We start from the raw sequence: 14,958 nt of genomic DNA on the forward strand, positions 1-14,958 counted from the left end.
TAGTTCGAGAACGACAAGCGAGAATTGACTACGCGCGGTTTTGAACTCCATATTTCTATTCACTCTTGTTAGGTTCTTAAGAAGAAAACCCTAATCACCTATTACTACAGAACTCTGATATGAAAATTACTTAACACTCAAGAGTGGATTTGAACCACCGACCTTGGGTCACCGTCTCGATGCTCTAACCATCTATGGAAAGAATGCCATAATCCGAGTACGACCGAGATACTTGTAGGCCTGTCCAATTACAAATATAAGTGGAGACAAATACGTTTACTATAGTATTTTTGAAAGTTTCTTGTGGCTTCAGTTTCTTGTTTCTCAGAGATAATTAGTTGCGGGACAGCGCCATGGCGGTCGTGATTTCCAAGGCATTCGAGGGTGGTGCGAAGGTGGGTATGTCATAGACAGACATTATAGGACCCTAACGCGAAACCCCGGGTAAAAAGGCTCAGTTTAAAGTTTCCTTAAGCTTTTGGCAACGATTCAACTTTTTTTAATTTATTTTTTTCGTCCTGAACTAGATTTTTATTTTTATTATTATACTCGATTTCCTTCCCAGTTTCCTGCCTTCTTCACTGACTTTGGCTTAAGTAAGTAAAAGGTCTCCGTAGTCATCCTCGTAGAAGCTGTTGCGTCTGTCTCTTTTAGTTTCGCGAAACAAGCAACTACAGTACACTAAATACAGCCTTCTCTTAACATCCTAACCCTTGGCCCAAAGTTTTTTTTTTTCGGGAAAGGTTTCTTTTAAGATAGTTAAGTACTTTCAAACCCGTCATTGCAGCGCTTAAGACGTTGTTTCGGTTATAAAGCAGACTTCCGTTAGGCCTAATTGCGCTTTGTGTATCGAGTCGTGTCTCGTTAAAGCGAGTTTCCGATCGCTTTACCAAATTAATAATCTAGTCAAACAAGCGTTTTTGTTACTTTTTAAATTATCCTCGCTTGAGGCGCGCAACCTAGCGGCTGTGTTTTGTCGCTGCAAGGTTCGAATTTTGAGAAACTAAACTACCACCGAACTTATTAAGTACAGTTTTCTTCTTGTTCTTGGCGCTTTTTCTCGGGATAAAGGTATGTTTCTTTTTTCCCTTCTCTCTTGGATGATCTTGATGCAATGATGCCTTGGGATTAGGGACTGTGATTAGGCTTAATTACTTCTACAAGACTACTAATTAGAATTCACATCCGTGTTGTTTGTTTGTGATATGATGTTATCTATTTGCTTCGGGTAAGGTAGTTGAAATTGAACTTGACACTACTTCCTCTAGACTGAGTTGAGAAACTTTAAATGTGAAATATTTCGGTTATTTTCGACTTTCATTAAACTGTTTGATGTGTTTTTAAGATACAAGTATTATATATATTTTTTAAACACGCTAAAACCATGGTTATTCCATGGGATACGCTAGCTTCTATGTGAATTCCGTCCTATGTTCGGCTCGTTTAACGAGCAAAGTGACTTGAGTTTGTCATAGAAGTACCCATTGAATAATTTTAATTTTTTTATTAAAATTTCTGTGTTCAAAACTTTATTACTGAAACTTACGTCACGATCTCGTAAAGAGCGCGGAATCTTGCGCCCATTCATTTGGCGCCAACTGTTTCATTGAGATTCTTGTTCCACGAGCCCCACGTGAAAAAGATTTCTCTGATAATTTTAGCGATATGTTCTCACCTCTTCGAATTGAAGTTTTTGGCAGATTCACCTATTGTTTTCTTACAGTGGCGTTTAAACCTAACTCATTTGACCCTTCAGGGTCACGAATCCCTCCCTATGTTTGGTCAAATTTAGATAGAGCGGTCTCGGATTGTCACTTTAATCAACGCAATCATTCTTTATGTTTTTGGCTCGCTTAATTGTTAGTAATTTTTGGCAAAGGTCGAGAAATAAAAGGTCTAAGCTGGGAGGTAGGGCGGTAAAATTTCCCTTGTCTCAGTATAGTATAGTATACTACGTGAAATTTTGTGTCCTAGCCAAAAAGAGGCGTTGTTTTTAAAAGGGAGTATTTACCGTACTGATCCATGGTCCGATAAAAGAAAGTTTTACATCTCTGAAAGTACTCTGCATTTTTCTGCCTCTCTCACATTCGCAGCGGGATTTTAAAAAGACGTGAATTTATAATCTTTGCGGCGCGCGCGACTTCCTCTTTTGATATTAGGAAGATAATCCCGAATAGCGGAGAGGGATTGGGAGAAGCTGAGGGAGACGCGAGAGGAACGTCATCTGTTTTAACTGCGCGCGTAAAATGGTTTTGGGGTTATTTGTTATGATATCTCTTGGCTGGTCTCCATCCGATTTTCGCGCTGATCACGTTGAAAATTTATCCTAAATTATCTTTAACATTATACAACTATAGTTATAGTATTAAAGGAAAGGTAATAGTTCCAATGTTGTTACGGTTTTGAAGAAAATGTCTAAACAAAACAGCGGGGAATTATGTGCAGGCAGGACAATGGACAGGGCCTTGTTTCATTCATATTTCCCCTCCCTCCTTTACCTTTACTGTATAAGCCAATCAGGAGCTTTTACTTTACGCGTAAGCAATATGACGTGGCCGCTCAAACTTATTACCCACCGAAAAATTGTGTTCCATCATTTGGAGCTAGGATATATGACTAAAACAAGTACTACTATCTAGAAAACCCTGGTGATATACTGCCTTGCCCACCATGTTTTCGCTAAACCTTGTACTTCTGACGCAACGCTGTTTTATTTAATTTTTTTTTAACCAGAAGGTATATAAATTAGGGGAGGGGTGAATTTCTCTTAAGAGGTAGGGACCAAGACAGATAGTCATTCTGAATTATCAATGAAAACTCTTTACGATACGTTACGGGTCCCTTCCTCGGCGTTCCAAGTTGAAATTAACATTTATAACGATTACAATCTTAAGTTTCTTAAAAATCCTACTCTCACCTTCAACTGATGTTAGGTTGTTTATTTCTGCTTTGCGAGGGAGGGGGAAGATTTTGATGGCCTCGTGTCAACTATTTCGAATTTTCAAGGATCGAAAATGAGCTTTTAAATCGTTCCTCTCATCTTAAGAAAGTTCTCGTATCTCAGTCGACTTCTTTGTGAATGTAATTTTATTAGTACTTTTAGGCCTAACCTTTAACCAAAAAGTTATGTCGATCGAGACCTTAGTATTTGCTTGTTTCTCGCCAACTGAGGCAATATCGTTGTCTAAGAACTTCTGTAACACGCTTTCAAGGTGGAAAACTAACTTATAGAAGCGTTGCGAGTAAACAAGTTATTTTTAGGTAGTTTTTATTAAGCCTAGTTCAAATACTTTTGTTTGAACATTAAAGGGAACGTGAAAGATTCATAGAAATTAATTCTGTTCGGTTTAGAGTGATTAAAACGTTAATATAAATGTCACCCAAAAATATACCGCGTCGTTTCATTTTAAATCTTTCGTATAATTATTATACGTAAGAAAATAAGTTGTTCCATAAGTTTTTCACTGGTTTATGAGAACTTGCCATGAAGTGACGTAAGTCAAAGATTCTTGTAAAGCGACGCCTGGTGAGGCTTAGTACAGACTAAATAGGAAGATGGACTGCAAAATTAACCGAGTGTAGTACTTCAATTCTCTCTTGTCGTTCTCGAACTAGCTCGAGCTGTAAGTCTCTAGCATTTCGTAGTATGGGTAGTGTCATACTTATCGAACATATAAACTTATGATGGTATGTACAACCCTGAAAATTATTTTTCTCTAAACCCAGTTAAACTTTATCTAGTATGTGAAGGATTCCAACCGTTTCAAACAGATGGCAAAACTTTCTTTTTCTTCTTTATTATTTTTATTTTCGTTTAAATTTTGTGTTCCCGAAGCTATCCCCGTTCCGATATTTTTGTTTTGTTTTTAAAGAATGCTCGAAGGTGGTTCGTGGTTCGCTGTTCATGTACGGGATTGATGCCAAAATAGTATAGACTCGACTCTGAAAATATATATAAAACAAGACTTAACAACTGCGTGTACAAGTAGAGGTCTGGAGTGCCCGTGTAACAGTGGCTTAGTATATAAATCTACCAGAACAAAGGGGTCGGTTTAATCAAGGTCGAGAGTTCTCGAATTTCCCTGAAAGAAGTTCCTTTGTTTTAAAAATGCCATCTTGTACCCCTTGAAAATTCCTTGCAAGCAGCGAGACTTTTCGAAACTCTGCCGTTTATTTTTCTTTAAATACTCGATTGTTAAAGGGAGCGTGAAGTGTTAGGCTCAAAAACGTTAATAAGATTGCCAAAATATTTCAGTCGGTGTCAATGTCTTTGAAAATCGGTTAAATATCAAGGGAAAGGTTTCCAAGGGTGAGCATATTTTGCCATTCTAAAGCTAATAGACTTGACTTGTTTGAACCTTTCACGCTCCCTTTAAACTACGGTGCAATAACGAAAGGGGCGCAGACTTTGAAAATTTTCAGATATTCTTTACAAACAACTTGAGTCAGTTGACGTAACAATTTAGACCTGAAAAAGATTGAATGAAACTTTGGTATTGTTTAGTTCCGCGCTGTGTCGTAGCGTAGCTTCCGCGTTTCGTTGAATTACTTCCGCAATATTTAAGAAACTTTGAAAGCGCCTACAAAGTTCTATGATTTTGCGTTTCACTGTGCTAATCAACTACCATTTTTAAGTCAAGAGGTGTTGGTTTACTTAATTATAATTTTGGATTGGTTTACATTTGGGTGAAAGCTTTTTTGAGGCCAGTTCGCTCGAGCTCTGTTACTAAGGGTATTTTCAAACAAGGATTTTCATTGATTTAGTTGACTCGATCTCCTTCCTGTTCTATGGTCTTCACTTGAATTCAATTTCATTTCAGATTTAAATCTTGGCATGATTGTAGTCGACGAAACTGACCCGGAATTCGGTTCGTATTATTATAATTTTAATTATTTTTAAGTTAATTTACTTAAGAAGTTAATTAAGCTAAGCCTAAATTTCAGAACTAGAAGCTCCGTTCGAGCCACGGGACATTAAAGTCAAGAAGGGTAGAGATGTAAAAGATGATTATGAACTTTCGGAACAATTAGGACGGTAAGTTTCATTCATGTTTCACATCTTAATTAACTCAATGATAGACTTCTAATTTCACACTAATGCTTAATGAATGTTGATAGACAAATTGAGTTAGGGTATGAGTACTGCGAACTAAAAATTAAAATAGACTTCTTGAAAACATAACTTGATAACCGTTAAATTTGGATATGTTGCAAATTCGAGCCACGCTTTGCCAATCTACTTGGTTTCAACCTTAACCGAGATTGTGAGGAGAGTGTTAGGAAGGTTCAGTGGCCTTTGGTACTGATATGAAGAGACGTTGACGGAATGATATAGGCTAAAATTAAGGGGTTTTCTTGTATATACCAATCTCTCCCAAAAATTCTTCTGCATTTGTTACGCAGTTTTGATTTCTGGCTCAGCCGCTCACTTATCTTAAACTTCAAAGTTTCTAAGCAAGGGATCGGACAGTAGAAATTTTTTAATTTTGCTTAAATGGTTTCAAAATTTCGGTGAAATTTTTTATTTCTTAAATCTTAATACAATTTGTCAAAAGATATTGTGATCTATTACTAAATTTCACATATTTCGAGGGAAACAAATGTCCGAGCCCTCGATTTACTCACAGTCACCCCTGTTTCGCTGTATCTCTGTACTTCTTAGCCCGAATTCGTTCGATTCTCCCAAAAATATCGAATTTTATACACGATTTCTTGTTAGATCATGTAAAATCTGTCGATGAAAGATATAACTTTAGTGCCAATATGTTAGCCAATAATACATTGTAGTACAACGAGAAGGATATTATATTCTCGAGATAATTGATTAAACTCAAGCTTTTACGGTCTCTGAAAACTTGAGAGTCAGAAGTCAAGATTCCAAGAAATAAAGAAGTTCGGAGTCGCTTTTGTAGCTTAGAATAGCAAATTCCGATGGTTTTTTTCCTCAAACGATCATTCTTTTCCGAGAAACAACCTCGGTGTACTACATCGACAATTCTGTGGCCTTTCCCCCGTTGTACTACATCATCTATCTTTTTGACTTATAGTGGTTTAAGAAATTTCAAAACTAATGGTGGGAGGGACAACACGTGAGCTAGGTGATGAAATTATATCAAAGTCATAAGCCTAATCTAATTATGTCTCCTGACTAGCTTCCAAGGCACATCTTCAATTTCTATTATAAATATTTTCAGTGGAAAATTCGGAATTGTATACCGATGCAAGGAAAAGAAATCAAACCGCAAGTTGGCGGCAAAATTCATCACGACACAACGCCCTGATGACAGGAAAGATGTCGAGAGAGAAGTGGATATCATGGCCAGTTTACAACACCCTAGACTTTTGCAATTGTACGACGCTTACGATGACGGTTCCACCACAATGTGTCTTGTTATGGAGCTGTAAGTTTGAAATAGTCTCGATTCCTTTCAGTCCAAGGTCTTCTCTCAATCTAAACATTTCTTTACTTTCCGGATTTCCTGTGGCCTTCTTTCTCGGCTTTTCGCGTATATAAATTAGCATCGAGGGTGGCGAGTTATTTGAACGAGTCATAGATGATGACTTCATCTTAACAGAGAAGGCCGTTACGGTTTTCATGAGACAAATTCTCGAAGGAGTCGACTTTATGCATTCGAAAAATATTTTACATTTAGATATGAAGGTAATTTTAACTTATTCAAGTACATCTTCGCTACAAACACCGACTGTTCTGGAACGTAGCCAAGTTGGGGGCCCTTAGTCCTCGTATAAGTTGAACGAATCAAGCCTTGGCTACAATCCTGAACGGCTCTATGAAATTAAGCCTACTTTTTCGTTTAGGCCTATTTTTATGTCTTGATTAAATTAAATAAACGCAATTTCAGCCCGAAAACATTCTATGCGTTTCCAGAACGGGTAACCGAATCAAATTGATCGATTTCGGTTTAGCGCGTAGGCTGGAAGAAGGAAAGAAACTACAAATCATGTTCGGAACCCCGGAGTTCGTCGCGCCGGAAGTAGTAAACTTTGACAAGGTCGGTTACACGACAGATATGTGGAGTGTTGGAGTTATCTGCTACATTCTGTAAGCTGTAGTTACGCGACTGATGAATTGTGTTGCTGACGCTGTGATTAGTCTTTCAGGTTTGTCGCCGTTCATGGGTGACAATGATCTGGAAACAATGGCGAACGTCACCAGGGCCGAGTACGACTATGATGATGAGAGTTTCGAAAAGATCTCGGATGAAGCCAAAGATTTTATGAATTCTCTTCTAGTTCTGGACCAAGAGTTCGTATCAACTTCTTTTGTTGAGAAAGTTGTAAGTGGTGCCACTTGGACGATGTCCAATACGGGTATCAGGGTTAACCTCCGTCCTCTGTCCAAATGGCGGGTAAACGAGTGGCCACACTTAGTAAAAATAGTATTTAGTAATGAGGTAAAATCTAATCCTGTGTCCTTTCTACGCAGCGCACGTCCAACGGCATCTCAATGCATGAATCATCCATGGTTGAGGGTAGGTTTGGAATCACCTCTACCAGACGTCGTAACCCAAGCGGGTCTCGAGGTTCGCTTTCTTGGAAATATATTGATCACTTAATTATTCTAAAAATCAATACCGAAACATTTTTTGAAATTTAATGACGTCTATATCCCACCAAAAATATCCATAGCCCAGCCACCACAATTTTTATCCCCCAAAGTACCGTTTCGAGCGTTTTTGGTTCGAGCCCAACTACATATCCCGGATCTTGAAAGTTGCAAAACGTTTTTGTACTTTCCCTTAAAAATGAAAATCACATCGATGGTGATGTGCTTTACGATTTGAAAGAAACCCATTACACATTCTTCCACTATTTTCCGGAATTTTTGATTTAATTCGATTAAATTTAAACGCTAAAGAAATTTAATTTTTGGGACCCGCATGGTTTGAACGGCGATTTTTATTTTACCAGAAAACAATTATCATCATGAAGAAAGTTTGTTTTTTGATCATTTTGATTTCAAAAACCCTCTCTTTCTTCTCCTTATTAGATACTTCTTTTTCCCCAGCAACAATTTTCTGTAACAAACACGTAGATTTCTTTTCATTTCTTTTTCTCCTGAATTTTGAGTTATGATTTCTTTTAGAGAGTTTTTTCTTTGCACTTACACATTAACACATCTTAGGCCTGTGCTTGGAATTTCCGAACAATTTATTGTAATTAGATTTAATAACACTTTTTTGTTGTTGTTTTTAATTATTAAACCTAAACAGAGGGATAAGAAAAGGGAAGAGAAACAGTTGGACAAAACAAGGCTTAAACGATTCGTTATACGAAGACGGTGGCAGGTAAATTCACCTTTAAGTTCACGAAGAAAGTGTCGTCTTCATCGAATTCCTTTCGTTACAATTTCAGAAAGCTGTCAACGCCTTTTTGGCTCTACGCCGAATGGGTGCCAGTTTATTTTGATCTCATGAAGATGTTGGATCGTAAACAATCAAACAAACAAATAAACACACACAAACAAAACAAATACACAAAAACGCATTTTATTAATTATTATCATATCAATCGATATTTTGTACAATATTTAAAACCTCCCACAAATATTCCTTTAAAACTATACGCAAAATCCAGTTGACACTCTCGAGAAGTCCTTTTGTTTAAAATTTTGTTTAAATAACTATAAAAATGGGATCGTTCAAGTTTATTGCTGAAAGAAAGAGTTGTTGCGTTTCTGTTTTTGTTCCGAGATATTTTTTTCTTTTTCTTTCCTTACCCCCTACAAATAATAAATTTTGGAGTATTTTGCTTTGTGGAGTTTCAATCAAGATTTACGAAGCTCCAATACCGTCCTTAGGCCTAACCTCGATAAATAATATATTGGTTGAGTTATGTAAGTTGTTCCATAGCAATATCTAAGATATAGACGAAGGCCTAGAGAGTAAGGAGTTGGAAAACTTGGCGCTCCGCGAAACACCGTCAGTAAGTTGATTAGGTCTTGGGCATTTTCGATAAGGTATACCTCGTCCATCTCAATACAACCTGTCGCCTCTCACTATGGAACCCGTCCGCCTCGGTGATGAAGAATAAGTGTCACATCGTTAAACCATGGTACTTTCATCTAGAGGTCATCAACGTCTGAAATATATGTTAGTCGCAAGCTGCATGAATATCATGGTGACGGGCTATTACTAGTTGCTGGAAAATAAACACTTGTTTTTAATTATTATATTACAGAACCTTTTACAATTTCTCTTCTCATTAAACTTAATAATTTTGAAGATTCTTATTCCTCTCAACATCCCTCGTGTCAAACTTGTTTCACTAACAGAGGCGGGCGCTAGGACTGTCTACATAAAAGGACCATGGTAAAACTGCGACGTGAAAATCCTATTGTTTGATATTTTGGTTACGTAAAAGGAAGGCCATTTTCGGACGTTGTTTTGTCCGTGAGTGAAAAGTGAATGAACAGGAAGGCTTTAAAGGGAAAATTTTGCTTTGTTTTATTTTCTAAAGCTAACTTCGATTATTGAATTTTTGCTAACAGACATTCAAGACGACGTTTAAACCTTAAAATAGTTGGTCAAATACGTGCGGTAGAAAACAATTGAAAATCTGTGACGTCGCTATGACGAAACACTGAAACCCATATAATTGTAAAAAGATTTTTAGAACGATTCATGAAAAAAGTTTAAGTAGGTCTATTTTTAAGGCAAAATTTTGCTTTCAATAAAAAAATGTATCGGTAACGAGGAAGTAGACTGAAATTTGGACTATTGACGCTACGTGGGGTTGAAAAAAGGCCAGCGTTGAATTGTGTACTGGCTTTCTGACAAGTATAACTTACGCTCACCTCTCTAGATTCTGTAACAAGTTCTTCGGATATTGAATACAGAGATTCGATCAACTTAGAACAGTAATATAAAGGAATCATTCCTGAGCCAAGAAACAACGTGTTTTGAACTAAAGGCCTCTCGATGTCCTCAAGTAAGTACGTGACTTCTTTCTTACTCGAATCGTTCCGTGATTGGTATTATTATATATCGACTCTGTAAGTTAAAGAGGAGTTTTTGGAGAAGGATAAAAACTAGTCCTTAGTTTTGACTCTAAAAAGATAACCAAGCCCCTCTTGTGATATGTATAGAATGAATTTATGAAACCAAATCGAATGGAGTTTAAAGTTTGGCAAGCCAACTCCTGTTGAAGAATATTAAGAGTGTTAGGCATTCAGTCATTGGGCCAATTCTGCCTTTTTAACAAATCACTCCAGACATTTTAAAAGTATTGTCATTCGCTTTTTATTTCAAAGATTTCATTACAATATTTTAAGGGTTATTACATTAATATATATTTTAACTCTTTTATTTATTTGTTTTCGTCCTTAAAATTCTATTTATTACGCAACAATATTTTTAGTTTCTTTTATAATCGACTATGTATAGGACTTAAGATAACCACAAAGGTTAGCCGAATTATTTTTTGGGGCGAGGTTTCTTTTTCTTTGTAACTATTTTAGCGATTGTCGTTATCACGCTTGATTACTAGATTTGGGGGCGTCAATTTTATCCGATTGACCTCCGGATGATCTCCCGATACGGGGAGTGAATGCTCGTCCTGTTATTTTGACCCTTGAGTTGTCCGATCGGCGGCCGATTCGTGGCGTGAAAGCCGGGGTTCGACCTATTCTGGGTGTAAAAGCTGCCCTTTTGTCCATTAAGTCTCCATCTTCGTTAAACTAAACAATTGGAATAGATTCAAACGGTCAAGGCTTATTAAAAGACCTCAAAATAGACTTGAGAGCTAGAAAAAATTACCTCGTCATCCTGGTCCTCGTGGTCGTCTTGAAAATCGTCCATTTGATTGTTGCCAGATCGTTTCTTGCCTATTCGTGGAACGAAAGCTGATCGTAAATGAATGGTGGCCTCTCCGGACCTGCGTCCGACTCGAGGTGCTGGTATTAGCTGTCTCTGATTACGATCGTAGTCGAAGTTATCCGGATTATGACCTAAATAGTAATACAAGAGACCTATCCCCGTTCGGTCCATATTGTTAAATAATTTCAATGAAACCTCAAATCGTATGTACCTTGAATCCATTCGGCTAATTGGTAAGGGCTCATTGGCCGGTTCGAAGATTGTCCGGTGGCTGAAGCGGCCTGAGTTTGTACCATGTTAGGCGAGTCAGTTTCGTGATTGTTGGTAGTCGAGCGCTTCTTCCTGCGTCCAATGCGAGGAATGAAGGCTCCTCTTTTGTACGGGACCAGCCAGAAGGCGACGCCGCCGCTGTCCAAGATTTCACCGGGGTCCGATGGGGGTAACTCTCCGTCAATGTCCGGTTCTTCCCAAGGGGATAGTTCCCTACCGATGCGAGGGAAGGGTATAAGACCCTGGCGTTTTCCCACCCTAGGAAAGGGCACCAGTCCTTGCCTCTTTGTGGCCCAATCGTCCGCGGTTGTCCACATTGTTCGACCCACTCTTGGAAAGGGAACCAAGTCTTGACGCTTGTCGTCGTCCAAGTAATAGCCTGGAATTGTGAACTAAAGTTATAAAATAACCATTCCGTTTAGTTTCCTCAGCCCTCAGTGTTGCGCGAGAATTTGTAAAGTTTGCCCAAGTAAAATCAGTTGAAACCGATTCACGAACTAAAGTTTCTCAATATTTTTGAGTCGAAGTACTTGAATATTTTAGATAAAATTGAAGCATACGCGAAGTCTTTTAAATATCTAAAATCCTTGATCAAAATGAGTGGAAGTCTCCAACGTTTCTAAAAGGGATCGCTAAGGCTATAGCTGAAACTTACGAACTTCTTTCATCCCAAGTGGAACTAACATATGGTTGCCTAAAAGTACTTGTTCGAAACATTTCTCAAAGACCTCAATTACTCACCCAAAACGTTCACAGAGGCAAAATATTCCAGTAAAATCCAAAATAAAAGCAGCGAAATGCCGCGATGAATATTTAAGTTAGTCATCGCGAATCTTAAGTTAGCCAGTATATGGCCGGCAACCTGCGGTTAAGCGTTGGATCTAGGCACAACGCGAAAGGACGGTTTTCGCGTTATCTGTAACCCGATGGAATGGTTGGCCAACGTTTGAGGTCCCAGTCATGGATACCCTATTGTTTTATACCCTGAGTTAGTTAAGAGGGGCAGATAGCCATTGGCCAGAAAAACTAACCATAGGAAGGAAGTGAGACTGATTCTTTCGACCCCCATTTCGACCCCCACATCCCTCTGTCATATAGTTTCCCTATAGTGGGTAAATTTTGTTTTTCCGGCCAGTATCCCGAAAAACCGATTCTTTCTCATCGAAAGAAGATAGCTGGCCCCTCCTCCTGAAGGCTCCGGAACTCATAACGCACCACGAATGACGTAACGAAAAGCTCCTTCCCAATGTAATCTCTCATATTTTAGTTTAAAATTAAAATCTCCCACACTCTATCAAGGAATGCCACGGTAATATAAATTTATGGTCAACACGATCAATTTTATGTACCGAATTTAAAACACGGTGTTGATTAGTGGGTGCTAAATTATTTTTGCTTTCTTTCCCTCTCCCCCGGCAAGTCACCGAGACTGGGCGCTAGCTGAAGAAGTTAGAGTTGCGCTTGCTTGGCAATCTCCTTGGGCATCGGCCACGGCCTCCTATCCCGCCTTTTTCCGCCACTATCGTCAACTACAGTTTTAGAAGAAAAATAGCTTCAAAGGGGTTTATCTTAGATTACTGGAAGCTCGCAACCGAGAAATAGCTTCGATATTGGGTATTTTGAAACCAGGGTGTTGGTGGTAAGGGTACCGAACCCCCTCGTATAAAAGTAAAACCAAAGAATGGGCGGTGGGGTTCTACTTTGAGAGAGTTTGTTGCGGTGTAGGTTAGACAAATTAGTCTCCATTGGCACGTATAACTATGGCATCACGCTTTCTTTGCACTGCATACGAGTTTCAAAGTACCTAGATACTTTTAACGTGTCTTTATGGATAAAATTTGTCTATGGTGCAGCTTCTAGTAGGGTTGGAAAGGAGACTTTTTGCGGACGTGCGAGTTGCGGTAGCCGCAAAAACAAAGAGGATTAAGGGATCCGAATGGGCCACCACCCCCTCCTTTTTAGTAACCCTAGGGATTGTAGGTCCTAAAATTGGCTGAGATTTTTATTAAAGCTTTATTTGACCCCGCCAACAGCGTGAACCGCGAACGTTGGCGCCTACAAAAATGAACGAATGAGGTTGACGCCGTCTGCAACTTGTCCTGTCCGGCAGTCCTGGTCTTGAATAATCGTCGTCAATCTATATGACTTTATATATAGTGATAAATGTTTTTCCATATAGTTACACGCCATCGTTTTTGCTTGGAATACTGACATCGAAGGAACGAATTTTCTTATACTTCATTGTGGTGAACTTCTAGTACTTATACAAAGGGTTAATGTGTATTATTTAGTGTGTTTTAATCAATCTAGAATATATTAAGACAAACAATATGCCATTTAATAGACTGAACCAGCTTAACATAGAAAAACATTTACTTCTACCAGTATCTCCAGAAGTTCATAAACATCTTGTGCCATTTCAGTTGAACTCAATGCAATGATGTGTTTATGAAGTTCTGTATTCAAATTTTAGTACTGTTTTTGCTGTCATGACATCTTCGAGGAGTACAGCTTAAGGCTTGAAACTTACTATTTAAAATTTTATTCGCTTACATTTTAACGTTACATTCCCATTAGCCTAATTAACACTTTATTCTTAATTGCTCACGATGTTCAATTTTGTATCGTTCTATTACCACAACGCGCTAAACCATTCTCTATGAAATTTAAACGAAATATAGCACGGCGAAGCAGACCCCAGTTCAAACCATGGAAAAGCTAGTGACAACTATCTTATTTAATTTTAAACTTGTTTATACTATTACTAACGTTAAAAATACTAATAATGTTTTGCAAGTTAAACAATGCCAGAGCGTTACTAATAGACAGGTTAAGCTGGGTTCATAGAAAGATAAAGATGCCCTTTAAGTTGACTTTAATTTCCGGGGGAAAAAAGATATAATTGGCAGTCAATTTTCTTTAATTTTGACCTCACCCCCTAAAGGTCAATATTACCGCACGTATCTCTGTGATGTATAGTTCTCGGCACGTGCTGTCAAAACTATATATTTTCAGGGTGTGCCGTGCTAGGCTGACCGAAACTTTTTAACTTTATTCAAACAACTATGCGAAACAAGGAAATCCCTCCTCTTATGAAGTTACGATTTACATTTTTGATAAAAAATATCGCGAAAGATGGCCACGTTCTTTTTAATAAAAAAATACAAGTATTTCTATAGGCAACGTTGTAGAATGTGGACTGATGTACGTAGTTTGTTTTGGGCCAGAGATCTTGTGTGGATTATCTTGGATTTATCCTCGGGCTTGTTAGATTCTTGGCCAATTAATTTTTAGCGTCTTTGAACCCATCCCACCACCTCCAGCGGTGCGGTGGAATGGAATGTGGCGGGTATCATTTACCCCGAGTTGACCTTTTGGTGTGCGAGCCCCCAATGCGGGTTTATTCCCTTTGACGCCCACGCTTGGCGCGTGCCAATGTTTCTTAACAACCTTCTTTTCTTCCTGCCTTTCTCGCTTTAAAAAAGTTTTGCTTCCCCCCCCTCTAATCGTGATTATTTCAAATGGAGAATGAAGTTTACCTTGTTAGGCTTAGCTAAAACGTCCAACGTGAATTTATTCAGCTGAAATTTGAAGAAGTTCGCGAATAATTTGATCTAAAGTTAATTTCACTTGCGTATGTGAAAAATAATAGATGAATGCTAATGTCATGAAGTAGGCATAGATCATAGGAAATTAATAATATACCAAGTTAGACAATTGTAACTCGTTAAAATAATTTTATTTTCCTTATTTTTTAAGTTCTGTTGAGAATTGTAAGTACAATTCGAAGTAGTACTAGCCCAATATTATACTACCTTCTTGAATTAGGCGAAACTGGACATGTGGCTAG

General features: G+C 38.2%; 2 protein-coding genes across 6 annotated transcripts; one reads left to right on the forward strand and one right to left on the reverse strand.

Annotated features, from left to right (window-relative positions):
- The first annotated feature begins 769 nt into the window (after positions 1-769).
- On the forward strand, positions 770-8,773 carry LOC149674058 (myosin light chain kinase, smooth muscle-like). 5 transcript variants are annotated; one of them, XM_089839912.1, is made up of 10 exons: positions 770-1,071; positions 4,821-4,868; positions 4,945-5,035; positions 6,195-6,401; positions 6,520-6,661; positions 6,864-7,063; positions 7,115-7,267; positions 7,448-7,493; positions 8,235-8,309; positions 8,377-8,773. In XM_089839912.1, exons 2-10 carry the CDS (start codon positions 4,835-4,837, stop codon positions 8,428-8,430), a joined length of 1,002 nt encoding a protein of 333 aa, XP_089696038.1. In that variant the 5' UTR covers positions 770-1,071; positions 4,821-4,834; the 3' UTR covers positions 8,431-8,773. The 5 variants fall into 5 exon arrangements, with proteins under 5 accessions (XP_089696038.1, XP_089696036.1, XP_089696037.1 ...); XM_089839910.1 differs by lacking the exon at positions 770-1,071 and adding an exon at positions 3,744-4,732; XM_089839911.1 differs by lacking the exon at positions 770-1,071 and adding an exon at positions 3,744-4,309.
- Positions 8,774-10,302: 1,529 nt separating this feature from the next.
- LOC149674059 (uncharacterized) lies at positions 10,303-12,051 on the reverse strand. The gene is made up of 4 exons (XM_089840007.1): positions 11,850-12,051; positions 11,050-11,487; positions 10,779-10,990; positions 10,303-10,699 (listed from the first exon to the last, which is right to left on the reverse strand). Exons 1-4 carry the CDS (start codon positions 11,932-11,934, stop codon positions 10,493-10,495), a joined length of 942 nt encoding a protein of 313 aa, XP_089696133.1. The 5' UTR covers positions 11,935-12,051; the 3' UTR covers positions 10,303-10,492.
- Positions 12,052-14,958: the final 2,907 nt, after the last annotated feature.

The sequence above is a fragment of the Phalangium opilio genome, unplaced genomic scaffold (assembly GCF_054372755.1).
Source record: "Phalangium opilio isolate 3A_F unplaced genomic scaffold, DU_Popi_V2 ptg000048l_1, whole genome shotgun sequence".
Classification (NCBI taxonomy): domain Eukaryota; kingdom Metazoa; phylum Arthropoda; class Arachnida; order Opiliones; family Phalangiidae; genus Phalangium; species Phalangium opilio.

Coding starts and splice junctions, on each gene's coding strand:
- LOC149674058 (XM_089839912.1), top strand. CDS start 4,835: ATGATTGTAGTCGACGAAACTGACCCGGAATTCG. Junction 7,494..8,234: donor TGAATCATCCATGGTTGAGG/GTAGGTTTGGAA, acceptor AAACCTAAACAG/AGGGATAAGAAAAGGGAAGA. Junction 8,310..8,376: donor TTATACGAAGACGGTGGCAG/GTAAATTCACCT, acceptor TTACAATTTCAG/AAAGCTGTCAACGCCTTTTT.
- LOC149674059 (XM_089840007.1), bottom strand. CDS start 11,934: ATGACTAACTTAAATATTCATCGCGGCATTTCGCTGCTTTTATTTTGG. Junction 11,488..11,849: donor TGCCTCTGTGAACGTTTTGG/GTGAGTAATTGA, acceptor TCACAATTCCAG/GCTATTACTTGGACGACGAC. Junction 10,700..10,778: donor ACGAGGACCAGGATGACGAG/GTAATTTTTTCT, acceptor CCAATTGTTTAG/TTTAACGAAGATGGAGACTT.